The sequence below is a fragment of the Varanus komodoensis genome, unplaced genomic scaffold, assembly GCF_004798865.1.
Source record: "Varanus komodoensis strain SLA01 unplaced genomic scaffold, ASM479886v1 scaffold80, whole genome shotgun sequence".
In the NCBI taxonomy this organism is placed as follows: Eukaryota; Metazoa; Chordata; class Lepidosauria; order Squamata; family Varanidae; genus Varanus; species Varanus komodoensis.
This window is the reverse complement of record NW_025336482.1, coordinates 2,407,067-2,434,933: the sequence shown is the minus strand read 5'-3', so window position 1 is coordinate 2,434,933 and position 27,867 is coordinate 2,407,067. Positions and strand designations below refer to the sequence as shown.

The 27,867-nt window shown below is 58.3% G+C and overlaps 1 protein-coding gene across 1 annotated transcript; it reads right to left on the bottom strand.

Annotated features, from left to right (window-relative positions):
* Positions 1-813: 813 nt before the first annotated feature.
* Positions 814-21,096, bottom strand: ELL (elongation factor for RNA polymerase II). The gene is made up of 12 exons (XM_044455916.1): positions 21,052-21,096; positions 17,793-17,840; positions 13,381-13,502; positions 12,379-12,542; positions 9,451-9,704; positions 9,187-9,311; positions 6,463-6,559; positions 5,519-5,984; positions 4,991-5,057; positions 4,710-4,881; positions 4,442-4,486; positions 814-3,355 (listed from the first exon to the last, which is right to left on the bottom strand). The coding sequence occupies exons 1-12, from the start codon at positions 21,094-21,096 to the stop codon at positions 3,239-3,241; spliced, it is 1,722 nt and encodes a 573-aa protein (XP_044311851.1). The 3' UTR covers positions 814-3,238.
* Between the last annotated feature and the right edge of the window lie 6,771 nt (positions 21,097-27,867).

Sequence of the window (27,867 nt, the reverse complement as noted above, 5' to 3'; positions counted from 1 at the left end):
CAGATTTTATTTTCCTAGGCAGATGGGGACTGCAGCCAAGAAATTAAAAGACGCTTGCTCCTGGGGAGGAAAGCTATGGCAAATCTAGACAGCACACTAAAAAGCAGAGACATCACCCTGCCAACAAAAGTGCGTATAGTCAAGGCTGTGGTTTTCCCAGTTGCAATGTGCGGCTGTGAAAGCTGGACCATAAGGAAGGCTGAGCGCCAAAGGATTGAGGCCTTTGGATTGTGGTGCTGGAGGAGATGCCTGCGAGTCCCTTGGACCGCAAGGCGATCAAACCGGTCAGTCCTAGAGGAGCTCAACCCTGACTGCTCTTTGGAAGGCCACATCCTGAAGATGAAGCTCAAATACTTTGGCCACCTGATGAGAAGGACTCCCTGGAGAAGAGCCTGATGCTGGGAAGGATTGAGGGCAAGAGAAGAAGGGGGCGGCAGAGGATGAGGTGGCTGGATGGAGTCACTGAGGCAGTCGGCATGAGCTTGGGTGGACTCAGGGAGATGGTGGGGGACAGGAGGGGCTGGAAGAGGGTTGCCCATGGGGTCGCGATGGGTCGGGCACCACTTCACAACTAAACAACAACCACTTTACAAGGACGCTGCAAAGCAGCTTCCTCCATCTTGGGCCCCCTCACGCTACTGGTGGGGCTACAAGTCCTGCTAGCCTTGTTGGCTGGGGATCATAGGATCTGTAGTCCAACACATCTGGAGGGAAGCGAGTTAGGGAAAGCTGTTGTAAGATCAAAGGTCATATATGTAAATATGTGGGAAAAACAATTACAGGTTGTGACATTCAGAAATAAGCACACATGTATTTCCAATACAATGACTTTATTTATATGTTGCAAAAAAATGCTTCTGAATAAAAATCAGCACTTGAATTTTGCTTTGTTCCCGCCTTCTCCAACTCTCAGCTTTTTACAACAGAAAACAAACAAAAAGTTTAGGAAAGTAGAGAAGGGCTTTATGCCACTTTTTAACATTTTGGCAATGTGAAAAAAAAGTTTGTTTTAAACCTTTTCTTTGTAAACAACTTAATGGCTCAAATTCTATCATCTGTCACACAATTATTACAAAAAAAATGAATAAATTAGATCGTATTCAAATCAACTTTAGATGGTCAAATCAGCTTTAACCCCCCTCCCTCCCCACCCCAACCTCAGTGTTACCCTGGCACAGTTTTCCCTAGAAAAGGGGTAAATTGTTAACATGGTGATGAAACAGAAAATAAATTTATATTTTAAAAAAAACACAAAATGCTTCTTTAAACAGTCTCAGAATGAAGCAGCAAAGCAAAGTCTCACAGTATTATTTCCCCTCCATTTGGATAGTCATTAAATATCTATTCCAAATTCTAGAAAGTTCCAGAATATATAATTTTATATTTTTATATATACACACACAGCCCTGTGTAATGTACACAATACATCGTTGTATCCAACTGTCATTTGCAAAAATATTATATAGAACACATTATCATATAAAGAAGCAAGATCCATTTCTTTGTAATAATTTCCCTCCAAAAATATTCAGTTACCCTCCCCCTGCCAAAAAAATATAAAGTTGAGAGATCAGCCCTCTCAATATCAGCTCAAAAGCCCCTTTTGGCTCCTGTTCCTTCCCTAAAGCAATTTAAATGTGTAAATTTAAATTTACCCTTGTGGCAGCAAAGGAGAACGGTGCCTTGTGGCCGGTCGCAGCAAGCCTCTCCCAGCTCACGGCCTGGAATTACCAAAAAGATCCCTGTAGCCCAGTGGCCCTTGAGAATTCAGGACCAGGGCCAAAAGAAGGTTCAAACTAAAACAGTGTGTGGCGGGGGTTTTGAAGTCGGGACGGAAATGGCCCAGCGCGGGGGAACGCTGGGCACGCTCAGACCCGTTTCGATCCCGCAGGAGTCAGGGCGCCTTCGCCCAAGCGCCACCGACCGGCTGGACATCCTGGGAGAGGCCAAACGGGTGCAGCCAGCTGCGAGTCTGATTATTGCCTCCGGGACTGGGGTCCGCTACTCTCACCTGCCTCATCCCAAGGACCCCCTCTTCTCATGAGGACCCGGGTGTTGTTTAAAACACCCCTTTCCTCGGGCAGCTTGGCTGATGCTCCTTGCTTCGTGTGGGCTCCGCAGGGAAGGCCCCTTTGCTCCTGGGGCTGCAGGGAAGGCCCCTGCTCCTCCCAGCACAGCCGCACGCCTGTCATTAAACAGCCCTGCCAAAGGCCAGCTGGCTGAGAACAACGCAGGAACTAAGTCAGCTTGGGGATCTGGCAGGATCAGCCCCGCACCTCAAACGTGAGGGGTGTTCGGCACGGCCCAGCTGGGCACTCTCCCCCCTGCCCAAATCGCTCTTCGGGCTGGCAGGGCAGGACGGGTGGAGAAAGGTGCGCACAGCACGGTGCTGAGGACTCCGGGACTGCCCTCGGACAGACTCCTTTGATGTGCTTCCGTTTCTTTGGGAAGTTTACACAAACCAAGGGAGAACAAAGCACCTTCCGTCCGCCTGGCCTCTACCTTGATACGAGATCACTGCAAAAAGCCCCGCATCCAGAGGAGGAAGGAAGGGAGGGGGCGGAGGCCCCCGCTCACAAGAGAGAGGCCCTAAAAAGCAACGATACAAAATCCCCTTGGCCGGTCGGCAGCAGACAGAAACGGGCCGCCGGGAGTGAGAAATACGGTGAGCCTGAGCTCGCCCTCAGCGGCTGTGGCCGCCACACCAAGTGCCCACACGTGGCCGAGGAAGCAGGCCCAGCCACGAGCCCACCCCGACCTGGCCACGTGCAGACAGAAGGGTGGAAGGAAAGGATGAGGGGCAGAAACAGAAGCAGGAGGGGGCAACAGTTTAACGGAGGGCAGGGGCAGGGGCAGGGGCAGGGGCAGGGAAGCGCGCCTCGGAGGGAGGGGTGCTCTGTGAGCGCTCTCTGCCGGCGAAGGCCCGGCACTGACCGGTCGGTGGCAGGAGGCCTGCAGCCGGGGGCCCGGTTCCACACGCCGCTGGCAGTCAGCTGTTTGGGGAACGTCATGTGCTGGCATCCAAGAATAAGCAAACTTTCCGCGCTTTAATTGTCTTTACTGTCTGGAGAGAGAACAGAGGACGTTTCGCCACGTCGTCTCCGGGATTCTCGCTGGGATTAAATCTGCTGGCCCCTGAACCAAGTGAGGCCACGTGGCCCTTCAAAGGCCACAGCGAGCCCTTCCGCTGGCCCCGCTTTCGGAAAGTCTGCTGTTTGACGCCCCCCGGGCCCTGGGCTTAGGGCCAGGCGGGGAACTGCTTGTGGTCGTACTCGGCTATCATTCTTTTGATGTGGGCCAGCTTGTTGTGAAGATACTCGCAACGGTTCTTCTCCTGGCTGTAGTTCCGGTTCGTCTGTGCGGAGGAAAAGGGACAAGTCAGAGAAAAGGGGTGGGGGTGGGGGGTAGGGCGCCTCCCCAGCCCGCTCATCACAGGGACCTCCGAGGCTGGGCACTGGGGGGCCTCCAGGGGACACCCAAGGTTTGATGTTTCGTATCCCATTTTCAAGCACACGTACACAAGTCAGGTGTCGCTAATTTTTACAAAATTTTTATAGCTATTTCTACAAAAGTGGGAGAAATGCCCACAGGGGCATCAAGAGGCCAAGCTTTCGCATATCGGAAGGGCGAGAAGGCCCTCGATCCCGCAGTTTCTCTTTCCCATGTGCTATTACCACCCGTTCGGTTCTCAGCAGAGCACAGAGGACAATGCATGGATGCAGACCATTCCCCGATTTCCAAAAAGCAGGTGAATAATTTGGAAGAGCACATGTGCCCTGTGAAGAGCAAAGCCCGCCCGTACAAAATTTCTTGTGTGATAAATGCTAGCCAGGTTAATCAGCTGGGGGGTGTTGTGGTGACCAGAAGATGCGACTGTTTTCGGGAACAGCTCCACGGACGCGCCAAATGGGTGAGGCACCGACAGAGGCTTGTGGTGGTGGAGCCACCGCAGTTCCTCCCATCCTGAAATGCGTCCTTGGGCCAAAACAGATTGGAGACCCCTGCCCCACTTTGGGAAAGTGGAAAAAAGGAGGGGGCAGGCCTTCCTCGGATCCTTCACGTTGTCCCCTGAAAGCAAATCCCGGCACCTATCTTGGCTTAGCTCCTGGCTCCCGTGGTCTGGGCAAGACCCAGAGGTGAGAGGGGCCCTGCCTTCCGCACCCGCAATGAGCACGTGGTGGCACTTTGGAGCACAACTCCCATCACGCTACCGCCAGCCTGGCCCGCCTGGTCCCACACGTGCGTGCTCCGGAGCCCCGCTTGAGGCTTCTCCTCCTGGCTGGGGCTGGAGAGCTGTGGTCCCAGACAGGCCGCGGGGGCCAGCCTGGTCGCCATTCCCTCCAGCACCCTCCCGCCGGTGCAGGGGGCAGGCCCAGCTGCCAAGAACGGTTCTCCTTGCCTTCCCACGTGCTAGTTAGAGGAAAGCGGTCCATGAACTCACTTTTTTAATTTTCCGGTATTCCTGCAGGATCTGGTCATGGATCATCTGCAAGGGAAGACGGCTTATGAGCCTGGAGGCAGCCTGTGTGGGAAGGGCCTTTTCCAGCCCGCCCGGAAGAGCCCGCCGAGGGGCCCTTCCTGCTCCCGGCGGGCACCACAGGCCTGATGAAGAAAGACCCCAGCCAAGCAGAGCCCCCGCCCGTCCCCTCTACTCGGGAGCCGCTCCTCACACGAGGCTGGGACCCGCGTCCTCCGCTCCCCCGGCCCACCTTGTACTCGTCCGAGCCGGGGGACAGCTGCTTCAGCTGCGAGTCCAGCTCCATGAACCGGCGTGTGATCTGCTCGATGCGGGCATAAAGGCTGCGGTACTCGCCGTACTCCGCATTGAAGTCATTCTTGTAGCTCTGCCGCTGCTCGGCGCAGAGGATGGAGCTGTATTTGCTGGAGTCGACAGAGAGAGGGCGAAATGAGCCAGCGGCGGAGCTGTCCCTGCGCCTGCTGGGGCAGCAGCAGGGGCCCGGCCTGGTCTTGCGGCACCGCAAAAACTTACAGCAAGTAATCTGGCAAGTCTGGCATGGGCACGCTGCTGCCGGGGCCGCTGCACATCCCGTTCAGGCCTGGGAGGAGGAGAAACAGACGCGAATTGAGAGGGAGCGCCGCTCCGGCCACGCCCGTTAACTTCAGTCCACGTTACGTTACGGGAGAAGCAGTGCCTGCCTTGGCGAGGAGGAGGAGGAGGAAGAGGAAGGGAAGCCGCTTCCCTGGGTGGAAGTCACCTTCGAAGGAGAGAGCTGCCCCCACCTTTTCAGAGGCGTCAACACAACACGCGCATCCTCCGAACAGGGGGCAGCACACCTCCCTCGGGGGCACGCTGTAGGGATGGGCAGGCCAAGGGAGCCAGGGAGGAGCGAAAGGGCCCCCGCGGCCCCTGCCCTATTCCAGCTCTCACTGCCGGCCGCTGAAGCTCTGGAAAGGGGTGAGACCTCTCCGACACAAGGGAGAACGGGCGATTCCCGCACGATGTGGCCAAGGCGCCCCTCTGCCCCCCGCTCCTGCAGCGGCCAAGCCGAGCACCCACCTCTGCCGCTCTTGGAAAGGCACATCCCCGAGCTGCCCTCCTCCGGGTCGTAGTCGGGCCCTTCCTGGCACAGCTGCTCCTCCTCCTGGTGCCTCTTCATCTTCCTCTTGGCCTTGCAGTGCCGGGCAGGGCTCGGCTTGTCTGCCGGGGCAGGGTCCGTGGCCAGCTGGGCTGCCACCACCGCCGCCACCTTGGTGGGCTCCGCTGGGTGGCTGTCCTTGCTGCAGCCTGGTTCGCTGCTGACGTTGTGAAGCGGGTCGTGGGGTCTGGGCGGCTCTGGGGCCGCGGGGATGGGGCTGCGGCCGGCCGTGTCTGCCGGGGCTGCAGGGAAAGGCGAAGGCACCTCCTTCTTGCTGGTGGGCTTCAGCTTGCCATTGAGCGTGGCCTGAGTCCTTTGGGCATAGTGTGAGATCCGGTGCTTTTTGCTGAGCAGGGGGTCCGTGAACTCCGGGGGGTGGGGCCGCTTCTGGGGGAACCGGGAGAAAGGAAGCGCACGGTGAAAAGCGGGGCATCATTGCTCTGGCAAGGCTCGATTCGAGGCCTGCACTCTTGTCACCGCTAGAGGGAGATGCTTCCACCGGGACATGGTCTGTTTTCGCGAGCGAGTGCCAGGCCAAAGTCCAACCGATTCCCTCAAGAGGCTGAGCAACCAGACGTTTCCACTTTTTCTGAACGCGGCGGCCTGGCTGTCTCCCCCAGCCCGGCAGCCTCCCGGACGAGCTAGACGGCAACAGCCATCGCTCCCAGGCAGAGGCGTCGCAGTCCTTGACTTGTGAGGGGCTGCCAGGGTGGGAGAGGCTGGCTGGATGCGCCCGTGTGGAGGTGGGGGCGCACAGGAACCCACTCCGTCGCCCCACCCTGACGGCTGGGAGCCCTCTGGCCCACCTGGAGGCGGAAGAGCTGACCAACGCTTTCCGCACGAGCCCCGAGGACCTGCGGCCTACCTGGGGAGGGGAGGAGGAGGGTGCATTTGCGCTGTCTTTTGGCGAACTGGCAGTGAGGTTTTCTGGTGGCAGGTCATTCGGTGGCGGGCAGAGTTTTCTGTGGGAGGAGAGGAGAGAAAAAAGCAGGATTGGAGGGGTCGGAAGGGGCTTGTGAGGCGGCGTGAAGCGCCGCCGTGCAGGGCCAAGTTCTGCCAGAAACACACACAGCAAAGCACTAGCAAGCAAGCGAGAACCGGTTTTTAAGATCTGATAAAAACCGGGCAGGATAGCTCGCTTCCCTGTGTCCCGACTTAAAGCTTTTCCTGTGAATACACCGGAGAGGAGTGACCCGCTCAGGAATCGAGCAGAAGGCAGCCCCCGAATGGCCGGCCACTGGCGGCAGCGGCAGGGGGATCAGATGGACTTGGCCTCGGGGCCAAAGGAAAGCGCCCAGCAGACACAAGAACGCGAGAAGACGAGGAGGCGCGGCTTTTGTTGGAAAGAGTGGCCTCGGGAACGGGGCGGTGCAAGAGCTTCCAGGTCTGGGTTCTCCTCTGGCGCTACTGAGAACACTCTGAATTCAGGGCCCGGCTCTGGGCAACCTGTGGATCCTAAGAGGCAACTCACAGAATCCTCGAACTCTCTGGCAGTTTGGACCGTCACCTGCACAATCTGGTCTCTTGGAGAAGGGCTGATCCAAAAAGAAGGGGAAGAAGCTGGGATCCCGCTCCCCCCACCCAATTTTTTGAGATGGGCTTTCAGCAGCAGTGCAAACTGGCCTCTTTTGGAGGGGGGTGGGGTGGGGTGGAGAGGAGAGGAGAGGAGAGGAAAGGAGCTGAGCCGAGCCAAACTGCTGGCCCATCTGGAGTTAAGGTAGGAGGAAGAAACTGTCTTGATTCCGAACGGCTGCTGGAAATTGATGTCAGGTGACTTAAGGAAGGGCAAAGTCAGAAAGGAAGACAGGTGCCAGAGTAGCCGTGCAGAAAACGGGGTGTATGGATGGAGGTGGGGGGCTCCAGGCCCTGCCAAGAGCCCCCTCTCCTGCCCTGAGAATACCTGCAGGCGCATGCTGGAAGCAGGTGAAGGCACTGCAGGTGGGCTGGATGGCACTCGGGGGAATTCCCTGCCCTGCAGACTATTTTCTTTCTCTTTTTTCAACGCTTTCCGAGGTAAACAGGCCAGTTGAGTATGGCCAGCAGGAAGCGTCCCCGTAAGGTGGCCGGCAGCTTGGACCGGCCACCCAAAAATGCTGCTTCCCCACTGCCCCAATGAATGAAGCAGGAGGGGCAGCAGCTGCCCACACACGGCGGTTCCTGCATTTTGACCGCCAGGTTGCTCTTTGCTGGAGGCGAACAGAACCTTCTTCTCTCCTTCCGCTTCCCGTGCCCTGTTTGAGTAGCTCCCTCTGTCTGCAAAGCCCCATCTGGCCTGGAGAGGAGACGCTGTTGGTTTAACGGGAGTCTGAAATGCCAAGAGTTTTCCTTGGCAAACGGAGAGGGGCCTGGAATGCATCAGGAGCCTGGATTGCAATTAAACGGAAAATTACCAACTACAAACGGCCTGCCCAAAATCGTGCCATGGGGAGGGCTCTTGTACCGGCTTGAATCCACTTCCAGAGGCGATGGTGGCATTCGGCTGAGCAGCAGACTAAAAATAGACGCTGGGAAGGATACGGCCTGCTGGGCAAACAACGCCAGGGCAACGCTGGCCTGGAGGGCTCCCAGCAGAGCAGTTCGTGCTGACAAGCACCAGTGCTGTGCCCGCCCGTAGAAAAGCAAGGCTTCTCTCTTTCATTTATCCGTGGGGAGAAGTGACCCCAACCCCTACCAGTCACTGTGAACCTCACCACCACCCTGGCCTCTTGAGCGTCCCAGCAGGCACTGCTCACAGAATTCTAAGAATTCTGAATATTGAGGACTAGAGACTTGACTTTTAAAAAGTCAAGAAACAAATAACCAAGCCTAATGCCTCCTCTGCGCTTTTTTCTGCTGCTGCAGAATAGAAGCACAAGACAATGAGAAGTGCCTGGGGTTGCACGGGCCCCAGCTCCAGAAAAGCTCAGGGCCGGGATCCACTCTGGGGCTGTGTCCAGACCGCTTCATCCATTGCTTTGTCTCTGCTTTTCCTCCAAGGCCTTTGGGATCATGTGCACCGGGATTGGATGATTCTGCCCCGCGGCCGTTTTAAAAGGCTGACAGGCCCCTCTGAGGGCTCATTTCATGGCAGGCGAAGCTTCCAGCTGGTATCCTGGGCCTGCCCCCCTTCGCCTTCAGCCGGAACACGGCCCCCAAACGCATCTCTAGACCCGAGGGCAGCCCTCGGATAGGAGCAGGCCCCACAGCCCAGCTCGGAAGTCCTCGAGAGCCGTGGGAGACGCCGGCAGGGAAGAGCTAACGTGCGCGACGGAGCGGCCCTAACCCTGAACAAGGGACAGGGCCCCCGAGACCGGCCCGTTTCCTCACAGACGCCGCCCGAGAAACAGGTGCCAAAGCGCACTGCCGCCCGCTGTCGGGGCCACCCGCTGCGTCGTGGGGTGCACGCACACGGGGACTACAGCTGCACTTGGTTATTGCTGACATCATGCACTGTACGGTTCTGCCAAGTGCTTGCTTCGCTCACAGGGAATATCGTGTCTCGTGCTTGCCTGACTGAGTCGGCACTTCTCGCCCGCTTGCGAGCTGTCCGGAGAGCCTTATGGGCCGCGGGGCAGCGCACAAATGTAAGAGAAAACAAAACAACGGCTACCGGAAAAGGACCCTCTTCAGCAGCTGCTGGTCTCCGTCCGAGTAGCCCGGCCAGTTCCTCTGCACCTCTTTGTAGAGACAATCTTTCAGAGTGCACGTGCCGTCTTTCGCACTCGCGTTCGCCACCTGTGGGGCGAGAGGAAGGGAACGCCGTTCAAGGGGAGGGGAGGGGCGAGGCGAGCCGTGCCCGCCCACCCCATCCTGCGCGCGACCGCGAAGGCGTCGGCGGAGCGCTCTCCGTGCTCGGGGCCGAGCGCCGCGCTACCTGCTGCAGGAGGCCGTCCAGGGCATCCTTGTCATGTGGCGAGAGGCCGTCCTTCTGCAGCCGCAGGAGCAGCTCCGGCTTCTTGTATGGCTTGAGGGCCAGCAAGTGCACCACCCGGTCCCTGAGGGGCCGCTGGGAGACGGCGCTGTTGCCCTTCTTGATGGCGCTGGCCAGGTTGACGGGCGTTGGGCGGACCCGTGAGGGGACGGCGTCGGACACCGCTGGGGCCGGCCTGCGTATTTTGACCGTCTTGCCTGTGGGGCGCGGCGGGGGAAAGGAACAAGGCAAAAGCTTGGTTAGTCGGGGCCCCGCGAGCCCGAGGCAAAGCCAGCCTGGAGCCCCTTCCACAGGGGCGGTGAAACAGAGACATACAATTTTGCACTCCGGACGGTGGCCTCTGCCGCCCGTGGCAGCTCCCGGGGGATGCAGAAGTGCTGGAGGGCACTGGGCACAAGGAGGCTGCCTGAGGTACGGGGCTCCGTTTGTGTGACCAGAGTGTAGCAGAATACGGAAGTGCAGGACTCGCGCTCACGCCTGCAGGTGCCCCTGCGCTGCCGAGTCGGACGCGGGCGGGGTGATGAGGAGCGGGCACCAGGCGACAGGGCCGGGCACCCTGGGCCTGACATCACCCCTTCTATTTCCGAGCAGGCTAAACCGTGGCCTTGGAGAGCTGCCCACACGCCCGAGCCACTATCTTCTCTAGCCGCAGCGATGGACGGTGACCTTGCAGCCTCGCCTGCGAGCCAGAGCTCATACTCTGCCGTCCAATTGTGCAGATGGCCAGGGAGGAGCATCTGCTAAGTTTGCCGCCAGCCTCCAGTGCAACCTGGCGTGCCCGACAGGGCTCCCCCACAAGTGCCGGAAGCGGAGTGAGCCGTGTGGATTCAGTGTGGAGCAGAGATGGGGCCAAAGCTGCGCTGACAGCTCTCTGGCAGCACATGGCTTTCTTGCTCCTTCAGTGTTTTTTTAAGAAAGGAAACAAACAAACACCAATCTTGCTGAGAGGGCAAAGGGCACCTCCGGCTTCAAGGTTTCGCAGAGAACTTGGATCCATCCTCCTGAACCTGGTGAGCTCCCAGGTATGGGGACAGTGGGTCTTCGCACGCCTGCATGCCCAAGACACCCGGACTGGAGGGAGCCAGCTGGGCCTGCAGAGGGGTGGGGGGCACTTCTGTGAGAGAAGTGGAGCCCGTCGACATGGAGGCAAGCCGGCCCGCAGGGATCCTCCCTGCCATCCCTGCCGTGGGCGATGGTGCGGCGGGGACAGCCCCGTCCAAGGCCGGCTGAGAAGGGTCGCTCCAGCAACGAGCGCCTTCTTCCCAGAACACAGGAAAGCGAGTTACTTCCTTCCTGAAGCGCCTGGCTGGCTAAAACAAAGGAGGAGTCGGGGCAATTTCAGCAACCCAGAGGGTGCAGCTGCGCCCAAGCTCTGAGGAGGGAGGGGGGCACTGGCAGGCCCCGTGGCCCCTCCCTGCGGCTCTGCAGGGCCCAGCGCCCGGGAGTTCCACCCCTGCAGGCAGCTGCGGACTGACTGAGCTGGTCGGAGGCGTCGGAGAACAGACGCAGAGGTGCCCCATGGGTGCCTTCCTCCCCGGCTCTCCCCGCTCGTCTGTCCCACAGGACTGTCTCGCGGTCTGGGCCGTACGGGGCATCCTCAGTCTCTGGGAGGCTGCCTGGGAACCGCCGCAAAAGAGCTGCCACGGGGGAAAAGGAGCTGGGAGGCCATCCAGTCCGACCCCCACCAGGGCAGGAAAGCTTCCGCTGCAGCAAGTCGGGACAGAGCGCACCTTCGTTTCCTTCTCCCGTTACCAATGAAGGGATTTAAAACATGCTCACTTTGAGAAACACATCAGGATCACGGCACGGGTCTCCACTCCCACTCCCATCAGCCTGACTGGCACGGCCAGTGGCGCGGCGTGCTGGGCTTTGCAGGCCAGAATGTCCCCCAGGGTCCCACTCCGGGTACAGGCTGCCAGAGTGCAGCACCGCCATGAGTGAGGCCAGGGCAGGCGGACAGAGAACCTTTTGCCTGCCTCCTGGAAGTCGGGAATGGAACCCGCCCACGTCTGGCTCCGGCCGGCCTCCCCACGCTCTGGGGGAGAGACCGACTTATCCCGCTGCGGGATTCTTAGAGAGAGCCCCGTGTGCTTTCCCACTCTTGGCCTGGATCCAGATTCAGCCCTACAAGCAGCAGTCCCATTGAAATCACTGGACTCCCGTGCAGCTGTCGCTGATGCGGGTCCCATCGACTGCAGAGGGGTTTGATCAGAGCCACTAACTTGAGAGCCAGTCGCCTCCCCCAGGGGTACCGCTTAGCAGACAAGAATGCAGCCGCCCGGGCCGAGACAGCCCTGACTAATTTGTTTTCTTTGCAAGCTCCATCAAAACTGTTTTTCCAAAAATCAGGGAAAATGTGAGGGCCATCCACTCACCAGAAAAGCATAAAAGGCTTGCTGCCAGATGCCCACAAAGCAGCCACCATCATGGTCCGCTCATCCAGGTTGACCGGCACCTCCATTCTCATTCTCAAATCCCCTCTGCAAAACTCCCTCGGGGGACTCGGAGGTCACCCCTGGCATTCATACCAGCAGGCCACGCAGCGGAAGGGGGGCAGGAGGCCAGCAGGGCCATGCTACCAGCCGGATGAACGCCTTCTGCTTTTTTCCTCTTCCCTGCCCACCCCATTTTCCTTGTGTGCCGTGTCCTTTCACATGGCAAACCTGCATTGCAGGGAGCACCTTGTTTTCCCGGCTGCGCTGCAAGCTGCTCCACAGAGGAAGGGGACTGAGACGTTAAACATGCGTAACACACGCCACCATCACGCAATGGACAGAATGGCCGTGGCTGCTCCGAAGCATCTCGCCCTCTCAGGCGTAGCCGCCGAGCCCAGAAACGCTCGCTGAGAAGATGGAAAGCAGTGCCTCTTACCCACATAGCGGCCCCCCGGCTTGATGACGATGGCTCCACGGCTTCGGGTCTCCTCTTCTACCTGGGCCATGGTTTGCTTTGCTTTCTCGTAGGATTCGTCGGTGGCGCGGATGGCAATCTTGTCCTGGATGCTGCCAAGGCAATCCAGCTGCGTGTGCCCTATTCTGTGGGGGAGGGGAGACAGACCGTAAGTGCCTTACTGTCAGCAACCAGGCCTCTTCCGCTGAAATGTGATGGAGAGGGAGGGAGGAGGGTGGGGCGTCACCTGGATGTGGTGGAACGGTCACCCCTGCGGCCTCCCCTCTCTGCTGCCACGCCACACTCCTTTAGCTCTCCAGCCCTGGAGAGGCAGCAACGCAGTTCTTTCTGCACCAGCCGAGACGGCGCTGGGACCGGACTCCGCATTTGGCGCTTCGGTTCAACAACTGGAGGACCTTGGAGAGCAGGGACCAAACACTCCCAGGCCCCTGCCCCCAGGCGAATGTTGGGGGTCCACTGGACTGGACCTTCTCAGTGTCTTGGAATCCTAAAACTGCCTCTGCCATCCCATCCCCAAACTGGCTTTGCGCGGCTTTCCCCTGCTTTGTCGACCTCCCGGAAGCTGGCATCCACGCATTTGTTGGGAGAATTTGTCGAGAGCTCAGAGGGGTCTATACCACATTAAACGGAGCAGCAGCCCCAGTGTAACAACCCTGTACAACGGCACGCTGAGGGACAACTTTAAACAACCACTTTTCCACTGGCAGGCCAAACCAAAACACAGCCCAAGCGGCTAAAAATAAAGGGCTGAATCGGATGCATGCTAGCATGGGAGTAAGTGTTACTAAACTCCGTGGGTTTACTTCGGAGTAGACACATCCAGGATGACCTCTGCCAAGGGAGTCTCCTTTGGCAGGGGTTCGGGCGGGGGGGACGGGACACACGGTGCTGGTGGTGCTACCTAAGCCGGACCCTTCCCCAAGAGCTGCCACACACTCCTCCTGGAGCCCAGAAGGGCCTCACCTGGACGTATACTGCTGGATGCAGTCGAAACTCCCCTGAGGGTTGTCCTTGCCGATATTGGAAAGGTGGAACAAGAACGTCTGCACTCCTGCCGGGCAGTCTGGCCGGGGTATTGTGATGTGCTGTTGAAACGCAAAGCAGCAAAGTTAAACCTCGGCGGTGGTCAGAAAATGGGAGCGGAGGCGCCTCAGCATTCCCCGGCCTTCGATAAGCCAAGCCACTGCTGGAGTTCTCCTGCAGAGGAGAGGGAGGGAAAGAAAAGACGGTCCTGCAGATGGGCATACGCAACCCTCCAGCTGGAAGGGGTCTTGGGTGACGTGGGCGCTGTAGCCGGAGACGGGGTGTGCGTCCTCTCTCTAGCAGGGAGGGAACCCCTCTCCTAAGACGTGTGCTAAGAAGCATTAATTTTGCATTTGAGGATGACAACCAGAAGGTTAATGAACTGGTTAGAAATGGCCAAATGTCAAGGAGTGAGAGATGGGTGGGGGAAGTGGGGGGAAGTGCTGCAGACAGCGGCCCAGTAGAGACCAGGAGAGCGAAAGCGAAACATCCAGAGAGCGTCTGTGGGTGCCCATGTTGAGACGTGTGAATTGCAAACTCTGATTTGTCTTCCACAGGTATCTATTGACAGCATTCCTCACTTGCCTTTCTTCTCCAACAAGGAGTGTTCAAAGCAGCTTACAATGTTTAAAAAGAATGCCAGAAGAAAACAGATGGGCAGGAGGGAAAATCGAAAACACACGCGGAAGGTGAGGGAAGAGGGGATCAGGGGAAAGTGATCACGGGAACACGGAAAGAAAGCAAGCAAGCAAAGGGCTAGTTAAAGGCCTTCCCCGTGAAGAAAAGGGCTTCGTTGCCAGCAAAAACCGAAAGCCAACGACCAGGCAGGAAGGGGCAAGGCTGCCTTGCTGTGCTCCCACGAGCCCTTTAAATGCTCCCTTTCTGAGGAGAACACGCACAGCGGAGCAACCTGCATGCAGGAAGAAAGCTTGCCAGAGAAAGCCCCGAGAAGCCAGCTTCCTACATGCATCACTGGAAACAACGCCCCTCGGGGCCGCCCAGCAAGCGGGCGACCTGGGCACCGTGCAGCGCTTGTGTTTGGTACTTTTGCAGAATTTCTTTGACAGCTGTACAAAGTGAGTGGGGAGGAGAGCGTCACACTGCGCCTCCAGTTCCTCATTAACACTCCGCCAGGTCAGGTTCGTTTCGGTACCAGAGTGGATCTCGCCGGCAGTTCTTGGGAATGATTATTTACGGCAGATGCTCGAGGGACTCGGGGATGCGTGGCGGAGGGGGCTCTCGGAGGGCATGCAGGCTCTGATGCTGCTGTTTATTTCACCGGCCACCACCTGCCCTCAAGAACAGAACAGCTGCAGCTGTGACTTTTGCTCTCTTATGAGCCATTGCGTGAAACAACACCGAAATGAGAAAATGCCTGGTTTCTACCAAGCAGCCTACCAGGAATAGAATAACGGCGGTTTTGTTTTTCTAGTCAAAATTCATATCTGAAGTAAAAAGGAAGTCTGCGAGTGAATGTGAGACATTGCTCCTTTTGAGCTCTGTGCTGGTTCTGCTGGGCCCGCAAAAGCCATCTTGCGCGCTCGCCCTGGCTAGGAGCTCGTAAAGTCGGCCTTAAGGCACACTTCTCTTCTGAACTCCTGCCACGCCACGTGAGAAGTTGCGTTCCATGAAGCAGCTTCAGCGTCAATCACAGTCACGCACAGCTTCATGCCAGCCCGGCACGGCCTGCTGGACCAGCCAAGACTTTCCCCAGCCCTGGGCACTCCAGGTGTTTGGGACCGGAGGTTTGGCTGAGCTTTCAGGATGGCAGTGAGGCAAAGAAAGCGAAAGCAAGACTGCGCCATTGCTGACTCTTCGGGCCCTCTCAGTGGCTCAGAACGGCAGTAATAAAAGGGTGCCTGTCAGCTCAGCCTCCCAGGTTACAGGCTTCACCCTGCGCCTTCCCAACTCGTGGAGCTCTTGGATGGACCACTGCCCCCATGAGGACTGGAAGCTTATGAACCCAGAATGCTGGATTCTGTCTACAGGGGGATTCTTTCCCTGAACTGTCCACCCTGGCTCCAGAGGAAAAGACCTGTATTAACTGAAAACTGGCTGGAAGAAATAAAAAGCAAAATGAAGAAGAAAATGTGGGTTGCTCCACAAGCAGGAGGAACCATGGAGGTCTGAAGTGAACTTCCACTCGGTCGCTGACTTGGAACAGACTGAAGGACAGAAGCATTAACATGCCAAATGCCTGCATGGTCATTTTTCTGCTTACCACATTTTTATCACTGTGCAGCCCAAAAGGGCTCCCTGACCTGCTTACAAAGCTTAATTGTGAAACATTCTGTGCTTTCGGGCGGACAATCTAAAGACATGATGCAAAAGGAAGAGAGTTTGGGAAGTGAGGAGGAGGCAAAAAGTAAAACTTCACCACCCGTTTTGAGTTTCAGTGTCATTACATATGTTCTTTCTGGCAGAGAAGGGTAAAAACAAGTTTCCTGCAGCTGTTACTTCTCTGGCAGATTAAATATGAAAGCAAAATGGGACTTTTAAAAAGTGCTCAAAGCCAGGACCGTTCTTAAAAAACAGTCACATTTGTGTGACTGGTTCAGTCCTTTCAGGAAAGGATTATGGCTGCCCTGCCTGGACACCTTTCCAGAGGCAAACGGCTACGGCCTTCCTTCTCCCTTGCAGTGCCTTCACAAATCTTCTAGCACGGAGTAGCGAGAGAAGGCTGGTTCGGAAGAGCTGAGCTAAGCTGGCAAGAGAGAAAGAGCAAGACGGAAGGAGACTCGCAGCCTCCAAGGGTCACTGCAAGAGCCCCCTCACCAGCTCCATGGAGGGCAGGCTGGCCTTCAGGTGAGTTAAGGGAGCTGTGGTGGGCTGGGGGGTGACCGTGCGAGTCCCCCTGCACCTCTGCCACCAGTGCCAATGGGGTGCCCAGACCTCTTGGGTGCAGTGCAGGACAGGACGAGTGAATTCCAGGATTCTTGCCAGGGGATCCCGGGCAAATGCCCCACCATGCCAGGCCGCAACGCTGGCCGGCTTTCAATGGAGCCCAACAAAGGCGCCAGAGACCTTCAGGAGCACGACCTGAGCCCGGCCAGGTGTTTGGGCACGGAGAAAGTTTGATGGCAAGCAAGGACCAAGGGCAGGACCACGGGATCCTGGCTCTTCTGCACCAGTAAAGTGTCCGTGAACCAGGCCCAGGCGCCACAAGCTCTCCAGAAGAGGCCCGGCGGGTGTGGAGCACAGAGAGCATGTTTGCGGGCAGATCAGGGAGAAGCTGATGATCACACCTGCATCCCGAACCCGTTTTGCCCATCAGGACTTCTGGGGCTCAGGCAGCCACTTGGTATTTTATTAATTTAATTGTGTGATTTCTGCTTGTTTTATTTTACTGTTTTGGAGGATTTAAAGTAGCCCGGATGTGTCTGTCAAGCGTCGTTTCCTGGAGATCCTCTCTTTGCGGAAGCTGTCAAGAATTACCACTTCAAAGAGAAGGCATTTTGCCCTGTGCACCGTCCTGCTTTGAGGACAGTTCCCCAGTGTGGTGCCCCCCCGCCTGTGAAGGGCCAAAACTCCCAGATGGAGGTTGCTGGGATTCGCAGTCCAAAAGATCCCGAGCGCGACCGCTTGGGGAAGGAAGCTTTTGTGATCGGACATTTTTCATCTTTTTTCAAGCCATTTTTCAATGGCTTTGCAGACCGCAAGAGGCAGCCTGGATGCTTCCAAGTCCAGATCAAGCTGTAAAGCCATTTCCTGCAACTCTGGACCTGCTGGCACACCTCTCCCAGGGTGAGCTTACCTGCAAGGGGGAGGCACCCCTTAGAGGTGCCCCCAGAACTTCCGAAAGCTCTCCCTAGCGAGGTCTGCACAGCACCAATGCGACCCCTTTTGTTGGGGGCCCCGGGATTTTTATTGCTGATTATGCAAAATAGTTCTGCACATTCCTTGCACATAAATAGTTTCATCTCATTGCATGACATGTTCAGGGCTTCCGTCTTTGGAAGCCGCCTACAAGTGCTTGAGGATAGGAATGCACGGCACGGCCAGAAAACTGCCGTGGGACGTTGCGCGTTGACGTCGGAAGGGGCTCTGCTACCCCCCAGGCTCCCTCCTGTCCTGCCCCCAGGCCCCTGCAACCGGGTGCCGCACAGGAGCCCATCTGCTGAAAAGCACGTGGCAGGGACGGGCCGAGCGGGGGAGGCGGGAGAGTTCAGGGGCAGCTCCAGGGAGCATCCAGGTATGGGAACGTGCTGCTGTCTTCCCCCGAGGGGGTGCCACAGGCCCGCTGATCTGGGGCTCTGCACACCTTCCAAGTTGAAAACAAACCCGCACACAGAATTAGCCTCGCAAAACACAGGCATGGACCTTCTGCTGCACCGCGCAGGCCATGGACTTACCCCCCGGTTTCCCTGAAACTGAATCGATGGCTTGAGTACCAAAGAGTCCTAGAGAGAAGAGGAGAAATCCGATTAGCTGAGCCACACATGCAAAACCGGACACAAATACCTATATTATTCCCCTTGGCTTGAACAGGTTTAATAAGGATGGTGGCCTTGATAGCTTAAGAGCCCCAGGAAACTTGGGCCATTCTGCCACCTGGTGTGGGGTGCAGGGTTTAGCTTCCATCGCAGGCTGATGGAACTTGTAGTTGGGCACATGGAGAGTGCGCCGCGTCACCAAGGGCGCTCCAGGGCAACCCTCCTGTCCAGGAATTGTGTTCCCTACCCCTCCGGCCGTCAGATACTTCCCAAATGCTGCACGCAGGTTTTTAAAGCGCCGCCTCCATAAAAACTGGGAGCGGCACCCAGTTTTGTCATTGCCATCAACCGAGAATGAAACGTGAATTTGGGCCGAGCTCTCTGTATCAGAAGGAACGGGCTTCCCCCTTCCCCACGGCTGGTTTGGACAGACCGGACTGCTCCAAGAGGAGACTCCCCGGTGGCACCCTTCCGCCCAGCACCCCGCTTTGCTCTTGTTGCCAAAGAGCTCGCCCCAAAGTCCAGAGTGCGCGCACAATCCCACGATGCCCTCTTCCCTGGCAACTTCTTCTTTCAGGGCTGAAAAGTCCCTGGCTTCCAAGCAGGGAAGGAAACAAAGAGAAAACCGACTCGCATCTTTCCAGCTTTTGGTTTCTGAGAGAAGTTGCCTGCAAACGGAATGGGCTCAGATCCTTCTGAAGAAATCCTCCAAACAGAAAGCACACTGGGCACACTGAATCAAGGCACTGAGGGTCTGAATGCGCATTTGGCAAACGCCTCAACTACCGGGTTGCCTGTGGCGAGTGAACCTGCCCCCCAGGTAAGCAGGGGGAGCTTCACAAACCTTCTCTTCCGTCCTGGCCTGGTGTAGGAAGGACACGAAACAGCCGTCCCCGCCTGGTCCCCAGATGCGTTGGACCACAGCGCCCATCCTCCCCAACCAGCTGCAGTCCGACACACCTGGAGAGAACCCGCTTGGAGAAGACTGGTGCAGGCGCGTGTAGGCGCACTGAACTCTTTCTCCTCCACCGACTCGCGGCGGACGCGACAGCCAGAAGCAAACAAGTGCGGCTCTGCTGCTCAGGGGCCTGGGGACCTCGCTCACGAAAGACGCCTCTCTCGGTCCCTGAGGTGACGCGGCGAGCAGCTTGGCGGTTCAGCCGCCTGCAACGTCCAGCATTGGCGTCTCCGCCTCAGCACGCCATGGGGCCAGGCTGAATCCACAGCTGCTGGAGGGGACCTAGGCGCCTGCAGAAGGGCGATCGCAGAGGGGCGCAAGAGCCCTTCCTCGCCTACGGAGGACCCGGAGTGTGCGAAGCCCTGCCGAGCCCGTGGCACACTCTGAAAGGTGCGTGGCGTCTTCCTAGCCCTCTGCTCAGGACTGCACGCTTCTGACAGCTCCCCCGGGTGCGGGTGGGTGGAAAGGACAAGGCCCCACTCCTGGGAGTCAGAAGCGCAGGTAGGTCAGTGTGGCAAGTCTTGGAAACAGCCATGGCATGGTTTCTGGGGCAGCAGAACCAACCGAGAGCCATGGGACGCCTCAGGGACAAAGGCACATCCGTATTCCAGCAGAAGCTTTTGGGGACAAATAAGCAGAAGCCTCAATCGTCAAGGTGCCACGTGGCTCTTTGTTGTTTTGAGGACTAGTTACTTGTGGACTAGCTGTCCTGTCGGGAAGCGACAGAATACCCCGACACGTGCCCTCCCCTGCACTCTGCACACTCTTCCAAGATCCTGCAGGTGCAGCGTGAGAAGACGGCAGGAAACGAATAGAGGGAACCTTTGCGAGGGGGAGGTTCTAACTACCCAAGGGGCATGCCGAAGCAAGGACCCAAAAGAAGACCGCGAGGCCAGGCGGCAGGTGACAGCTCCCCGCTAACAGGTGCCCCGGTGCTCTTACGGTGGTGCCAACTAGCCACAGCTCAGGGGGGCAGCCCAAGCCTGGTCCATCTGTCATTTTCTCCCCACCTGGGGCAGAGGGGGCAATGCCTGCAGGAAACACACCCAGCAGGGCGTGGGCGCAGCAGCTCCCTCCGGCTAAGATGCCCAGGCCTGGCCCTAGGCAAGCGAGGCAGGGAAGCAGCAAAGTTCCGCCCGAGGGCCAGCCAGGCTTCTGCGAGGGTGCTGCCTCGCTGCCCCTCGGCTCCCCCACCTCCTGGGTCTTCTTTCCTCACACACACCGGTCACCTGGCCCCTGGTCCTGCAACCTTCCCCGCGGAGCGCCCTGCCAGGTGGCCGCTGCACAGGTGAGCGGCGGCAGGCGGAGAGGCCCGGGAGGGGCACACCCCCCTCACTGCCGCCACGCTGGATCCACGTGCCTGGCGCGTCCCTCTTACAGCCCGGGCAGGAGGGCTCCGCAAGCAATGCCACTGAGCTTCCGGTACACAGAAAATCTCCAAGAGCTGGGAAACCAAAACCCACTTCCTTGCGGAACTACTTTTTCTCTCCCTGTGTTGTTATTACAGGCTCCGCGGGCCAGCTCCAGCTTGGTTGTACACACTGGCTTGTTATTCCAGAATCACATACTGGGTTGCACCCGCCGCCTAAGTCTAATTCCGAGAATGGCAAGAAGAAAAATACACAGGGGGCAACGGGGACTGTTGACACACACGCGCACTCACTCTCTGCTCTGCAATGCGCTGAAAGCATCACCAGTTCCTAGTTCTGGAGCTGCACGCAGGAGGAGGACGGAATAATTTTCTTTGCCCCAGAAAGCTGTCTCTTGGGGCTGTGGACAAGCTGCGAGGCAGTTCTTTAAAAAAATACACATTTTGGAAGACGACAGACAAGTTCCTAGGCCCTATGACAGCTAAATCAAAATTCAAGCTTCAGTGCCTTGCAGGCAAAGGCAACTCTGGGTCCAGAGTCACCAGGTCAGCTCCCTGCGGAGATCGGTCTCCGCTTGCCTGTGCCGTGCCGTGCCATTTCAAGACTGCTCTGGTGATGCGCACATTTTGCTCCATGCACAGCACCAGAGAAGAAAAGGGCTAGAGGCGCACGCAGGAAATCTTGCCACACACGGGCAGAGGCCCTCCAGGCCATGCTGCCGGCCCTCAGGGCGCAAGCCCAGCAAGGAGGGGCGAGCGCCTCAGGCAGGAAGAAGCCGCTGAGGGGCCGAGTCCCAGTGGGAAGGAGGGAAGCCACGGCTGCTCCCCAGCTGTGTGCACAACAGCCTGACCTGGGCCGAGGGGCTGGTCTGCTTCCCACATGCGCTGGCGGCCATTCGAGACCGGGTGTCTCAGAAAAAGAACGCAGGCCAAAGCTCCCTGCCAGACTGGACCAGCGGCCCATTTTAGGAGTGTGTGACGCAGGACAGAGCCCGGGGGACATTCAGCACGGCCTTTCCCAGATCATCGCACCCAGCAGAGGTCGAGGTGGCCGTGACCACGTCCCGCTCATCCTGGAATGGCGGCCCTGGGAGAGGACACGGGTTCGGCTGGCCCTGTGCAGAGGGGGCCACCCTGCCGGGAGACGCTCCGTGTGGCCTGGCCTCTGCTTGCTGCAGGGCCATCCCGGCCCCCGGGACCTGCGCTCTGTGCACATTACCTGCAGCAGCTCCTCCGGCTCATCCTTGGACACGCACAATTGAGAGCTCACCAGCGGCAGGGACGGGAGAAGCGGAGGATCGTATTAAGGTCCTTAAGAAAAGGGGCTGGCTATGGCTAGCCTCCATAAAGGATCCCACTGCCACTGAGGGCAGCAACCTGCCCAAAGTTTGCCATGCAACCAAACTAAGGGACGGCCATATAAATAACCCTCCAGCATAATCGATCAATTGATCGCTCAGTTTCTTTGCCCCACAACACCCAGAGCTCTCAGGGTGGCTCACAAGGGCACTTTTTAGCCCCCTCAACTTTAATAAAGGAACGTATTACTGTGCGTTTAAACCTTTGCACTGCTGCTGGTTCCTTCTTCAGTTCCATCCTGTTCCAAGTGCAAGCTTTTTAATTCTCTTATTGTAGCTTCGGGTTTTAAGTTTTGTTTTCAAAACTGCCCGGACAGCTTCCACCAACTGGTGGCATTAAAATGTAATTAAGTAAATCTAATTATTGAATCCTTTCCCAACTGGCTAAGAACAATCGTTGCTACAAGCAAACACTGGACTGAGGTAAATTTCCTTTTCACTCCTCAAATTACAGGTTCCCATAAGCCCCAGCACCTATTCCAGCCTGTTATCTGCGCTCCCATGTCCGCCCCAGATGCCTTCCTTCAATTACACTTGCTTTCTGCAACATGAAGAGGGAGATTACAAAATCAGCTACTCTGCTTTTCAATCCCATGGTAACTGCTCTCCATTTACAGAGAAACGGCGAGCAGCCCTCTGCCGCATCTCCGAACGGCGGAGCAGAGAAAGCTGCAGATCCCAGCTGGAGCCAAGCAACGCCGTTCCTGCGCAGGTGAAGTGTCATGATGTGTCCGAAAAGCAAAAATGAGCCCCACTCTGTTGCCCTTTAATAATTTTTGCGCTCTTATGTACACATTTCGCCAAATGCTCAGAGCCTTTTCTGTTTCTTTTAAGCACACCTACACAGACCTGGTGCGGCTATCGCGACAACCCGGTGCTTCCCTCATTTACGTCTTGTCATAAGGAGAATGTGCGCGCAGCAGCACAGGCATCACCACCCGGGGTGCGCTGCTGTGGGGGGCACGTGGGTCGCCCGATGTCCCCACACAGGCCCAGGACGCTTCGTGGCACCCCGAGAGTTGCATTCTGGGCCATTTCCGGCCAAAGCCCACTGCAACAGGCGCTGCTCTTCTGCAGCCGGGCCCCAAACCGCGTCTGCGCGCCTGCCGCCTTGCTCCAGCTTTCGGAAACCAATTCTCCTCCTCCAGAAGCACCGAGCGACGACAGACAGTTCTATGAACTGGGAAAGGGTTGTGTCATTCCTCAGCTGTCAATGAGTCACAAATGCCTTCCAAATATGTCCCGGCAGGAAGGAAACAATTTTTTTTGGGATCGCTTATAACAGCAGGGTGCTTATTTGTAAAGCTACACACGGAGGGCTGGGACCAGAGAGGTCAGGGAGAGCGCCCGAGCGAGGGGAACACCTGCCCTGCGCGTGGGAAGGCCCCGTTCGCATCCCTGCCCCAGGCAACGAGATCAGCCGGCAAGCTATCAATCGGGCTTTCCCAAAGTCCCTGGAAAGCAGTTGGGAGAGCTGTAGGAAGAGGAGAAAGTGCCGGCCTTGGCCAACAATTGTGACTGACCGACCAGGCGCTGGGCTGCAATGTCCAACACGTCGGGGATGCCGGGAGGGGGAAGGCTGAGCTGCGCAGAGACCCGGGACCCAGGGTCGTTGACCCGCACCCGTGGGCGTGTGGCATCACCGCTCACCACCCAGGGTCAGGCCCTCCCCCTGGAGAGTCACTTCCTCGCCAGGCTGGGATGTCACAACCGCAGCGGCGGTGGCAGCAGCTGCAGTTACGACAGGCCTCGGCAGGATGCGAGCGAGGAGCTCCTCGGGAGAAGCCGCAGTGCACCCGCCCAGGCGCCCGGAGTGAGTGTGCTGGAAACGCTTTCCTGCAAAAAAAGGGCTTTTCACAAAAGGCTCAGTAACATCCCTTCCCTTCCTGGGCTGCTTAGTCAAACTCCGAGGGAGCGCAGGGCTGGCTTCGGCCTCCTGACACGCCTCTCTGCCCGCAACGGCTCTGTGTGCATGTGAGCTCCTCTCCTCTGGGGGGCAATATGCCCCCTCAGGTGCCGTGCAAGCTTCCAACAAGCCTGCTGTGCGGCCGCGATTGGGATGCTTTGCACAAACTTTTCTGGGCTGCTGGGCACACCTGGAATTTCGTCGTAACTGTTCCCAGAATGAGCGCTGTGGGAGGGGACCGTGTCCCTTCGATTCCAGAAGGCCAAGCGGTGAGGGGCGAAGGAAAGCAACTTGCCCAAGAACCTCCAGGCTGCAAAACCTGCCGCTTGTTGCCAGGGGAGCAGAGCACGGGCAAACGCCGCCCTTCCACCGCCCCCGCTGCCTCTCAGGTCGTCCCCGAACCGCTTGCAGCCTTGTTCCTAGAAATAAACCGCAAGGACAGGGAGCCGAGCAACCTGCAGAGCAGGTGTCCACACACTGGCCTGGCCTTGGCAAGTCACGTTTGCGGCACAGAGGGTGACGTGCCCCGTTTTCGGGATTTAAGATTTAAGCCGTTGTTACAGCGCTGGTTAATTCTGGATCAGCCACGCATGCAAACACCCCTCTCACAGGCACTGCTCCACAGTCGCGTCGACAGGGGCTGATGGGAGCTGCAGGCCAACACTCGCCTCCTAAGCAGGGTCGGCATACTGTCCCCCTTCTCCCGCGGAGAAGAGGGTCATGTTGCTTCCCACCTGGCAGGACCCATGACCGGGAGGGCATGCCAAGCCAAAGCAAACACTTCCTCACTGTGCGCAGGGTCGTTCAGCGCTTCAAGCTCCAACGGTCGTACTCCGGCTCACTGGGAACCGGCTGTCCAGCCTAGCCCGCACCCGCACAGGCCACGTCTGCAAGCGCCTGTGAGCCACGCTCGCGGCTGGGTGGATGCTGCCACGGAGTTGCCCAGGAAAGCGCTTGCGTGCGGAACGCCCGCCTCCGAAATTGGGAACCATCGGCCCACTTTTGCACAGTGGTGGCTGGAACGGCCTTCCACGGGACTGCACCCAGCAGCAGGCGAGACCAGATGCTGGGCGAGCCAACCTCTGCCTTGCCAGCAAAAGGCACGAGGCTGGAGGGCAGCTCTCGTCTTTCCCCGCCGGCAGGGCCAGCTATCCCAGCCGCGGCTCACCCAGCATTCTTGGACTACGGTCCAACACCAAACAGACCCGCAGCCGGCGGGAACCTGTGGGGCTGACAGTGACTTTGCTGGGGAGGGCACGCCCAGGCCGTCTCTGGACCCCCAACCGGTTTTGGAGGGAAAACCACCAGCCTGCCTCCCCCCTGTCGCCACACACCCTTTCCCCCACAACTTTCCTTGCCACTGATAAACACTAATTAAGAAGCGGTGGCTCTAACGAACCCATGCTCGGTTGATCAATGCCCCAGCTTGCAATTAGCACAAACCTCTCCTCCTGCCGGCTCAGCTGAGGCCCACCGGGTAACCAACACCCCAAGTTAAAAATAGAGCCATGACGCAGCCCCGGATCACCCTCACCGGAGGCCAAGATGGTCTACGATAAACAGGTTGGCCACTCCACTATTGTTCACCCACCTTGGATGGCGGGAGGAACGAGCCGGGCTGAGCGGCGGGGTGGCTTTTTTCTTAAGGCAAGAGGCGACTCGGCTCCAAGGCCAGAGGAGCCAGTGCCCCTGTCCCAGCTGGCTGGAAACTCTTTCCCGGGATGCACGTTAAGAGTCCAAGGGGCATTTTGACGCCACCGCCCCAAAGGAAAGCCTCCAAGCGTGGCAGCCCCCTGAGACACCCAGGGCGGGCTCTCTGGCACCAGAGTTCAGGGGACGACATGACCAGCGAGAAGGCAGGCTGGGGACTTAGCTCGGGGCCCCCACCCCACAAAAGTCCCCTTTACATTTGCTCTCGACAAAACACAGCACTTTTGGAGAAGCAGAAACACAGCACAAAACCCAGCACTTTTCCAGACGCAGAAAGCACACAGGGAAGCGGCGCATTTTTTACTCAGGGGTCTGGGTAAGGGGGGCAGCCAGAAAGGCTATGCAGTCCCCAGCCGAGCTCTCCCGCCCGATTCCAGGAACAGCGGCGGGATGCCTTTGCAGCGGCTGCAGGATGCAAGCATCTGCCTAGGACTGGATGCTCCGGTTCAAGAGAGAGAAAGCATGAAGTAGGAGGGAGAGATGTTTCCAGGTCGGACATTAAATGCCAACTTCCTCTCTCCGTCCGTGACTGAACAGCCTGGAGATGCGACGGGAGCCAGGTGCGGCAGCGAGCGGGATCAAGACTACCGGCTCACCCAGGAGTCTTGCATGGTTTTCCTCCAGAATGCCCACCGCTCCGAACAAGCGGGATTCAGCGCTCCTGCTGCAGGGAGGAGTCAGCCCAGCGCTAGGGACCTCACCCCATGTAGACAAGCAGATGCTAACCAGCCACTCTGCTGGATCCCCCTTTCCCAAGTCACCCCAAAAGAAAGCAGAGTCTATTCCTCCACACCCCACTCTGGGCAGAAGCCCAGCAGAGCGCCCCTCCACATACCTGATGCCCTTGGCAGAGTCTCCTGGAAGAGTCAGGTACGGAAAAGTCAGCAAGAGACTCCTGGCAGGACCCTCGGCCAAAGAGACTTGCTCCTCAGTTAGGCTCCCTTTCCGAGCACACCCTCCCTTGCGGCCAAGCCCCCTCCTGACACTCCTCCAAGCCCACAGGGCAGCTCTCCGGTCCTGGCAGCCAGAGGTGGAAGGGTTTTGTACCTTGTCCACCTACGCATATGCCTTTCTATGAAGTACAGCCCCCTCTTCTGCCCAGGGAAAACGCTGCACGGAAGATTAAGGGTGGAGGTGGGACACAATCCCCCGCCTTCTTCCCCCTTTGCCCCTTCTCAACCGCCCTGCTATGAAGAAAGATTGGTGGGCCTCCTCTGTTCCAGAGTACTGTGGTGGGGGGGCTTTTCCATGTGGAGGGAGAAGACAGAGCAAGCCAAATGAACTCCCTAAGGCTCACGCCTCTCCCTATGCTGGGGAGAGGCATTGGTTTCCCTCTCATTACCTGGGACAGACCGACTTTTTCACTGGCTGAGAAAAACTCCTGGTCAAACCTCAAATCATGTGCTCCCCCACCTCACCCCTGCTCACACTCCTCCGGGAGCCTTACCAAGAGGTGTCCCTGCAACCTGGAGGAGGAGGACTCTTTTCTTGCAGAACAGCAAATGGAAGGAGCAAGGTGGGAGCAGGCTGCTTAAAGGGGCTCCCCCCACCCTTGGCACCACCCAAGTGGGCTGGGCCACGAGTCCCATGCTCCCCACACAGCCCAGCCCATCCGTTCAAAACCACTGAAGCCCCTCCCACATCAACAAGCCTAGTTTCTGACACATTCTGCAAGGCAGCTGAGCCTAGTGGCCCCTTCCCTCATTAGCCACGCTGCCAGGGACACGCCCCCTTCCATGGCCTGCTCTGCAGGGCCAGCCCCTCACAGACCTAGACTTGCCGGGACCATACCTTCCCTTCCAGCACCTTGCAGCCAGCCCACCCACAGGCCTGTCCCCATCACCCCTCCACTCCTTGCCCAAACTAGCACCCCATCGGTAATTTTGGAGCACAAATCCCACTGCACCCAAGCACTGTCCTGGCTCGCTGGTGCAGATGGGAACTATAGTCCAGAGCAGCAATAGAGGCCTGGAATAGCATCCCCCCGACTTTTCCAGACTGTGTTTTCAGTAGGCAGAGAAACTCAACAAGTGGCACTTTGAAGGGAGGGGGCTTCCAGGCGGGAGAACCTCAAACTGCAGCCCTTCAGACGGGGGGCAACCCCTTGCCCCGTCCCCGCACCGTCTTCTTTCCAAATGGGGCGCCCTGCTTTCCCAGGGTATTTTCAGAGCGAAGCGGAAGAGACTTTTCCCCAGACTGGCCCCCTCAGCGGGGACGCAGGACACCGGCCCGCCCGGCTTCATCTCACGCCTCCCGGAGACCCCCAGTCCACGCCACTTCGCGCGCGGGTGCACGTGTGGACTGTCAACCCGAGTCACACTCCCGCAGGCGGGGTGCGCTTCCTCCTCGCAGTCACAGCCCGGTCGCCCTCGCATGTGCGTGCGGACAGAGGCATGGCCCCTGCGCGCCCCTTCCGCTCTCTCCCTCCGCGTCCCCGCACGCTGCCGAGGGGGCAGCCGCCCCCCGCCCGGCACTTCCGAGGGGCGCCCCCCTGCCCGTCGCGGGGGCGCCGGCTGCCTTGCGGGGCGCTCCCTCGCCCCCCCCTCGCCGCCGCAGGGAAGGGGCCCGCGCCGTCCGGGAGGGACCCCTCGGCGGGGGCGTCGCCGCGGCGGGGGCCGGGCCGCCCCGCCCTCCCCGCGTCCCGTCAGCCCGTCCGGCCGCGGGCGCCTGGCCGGGCGCCGTCCTCGCCCGCG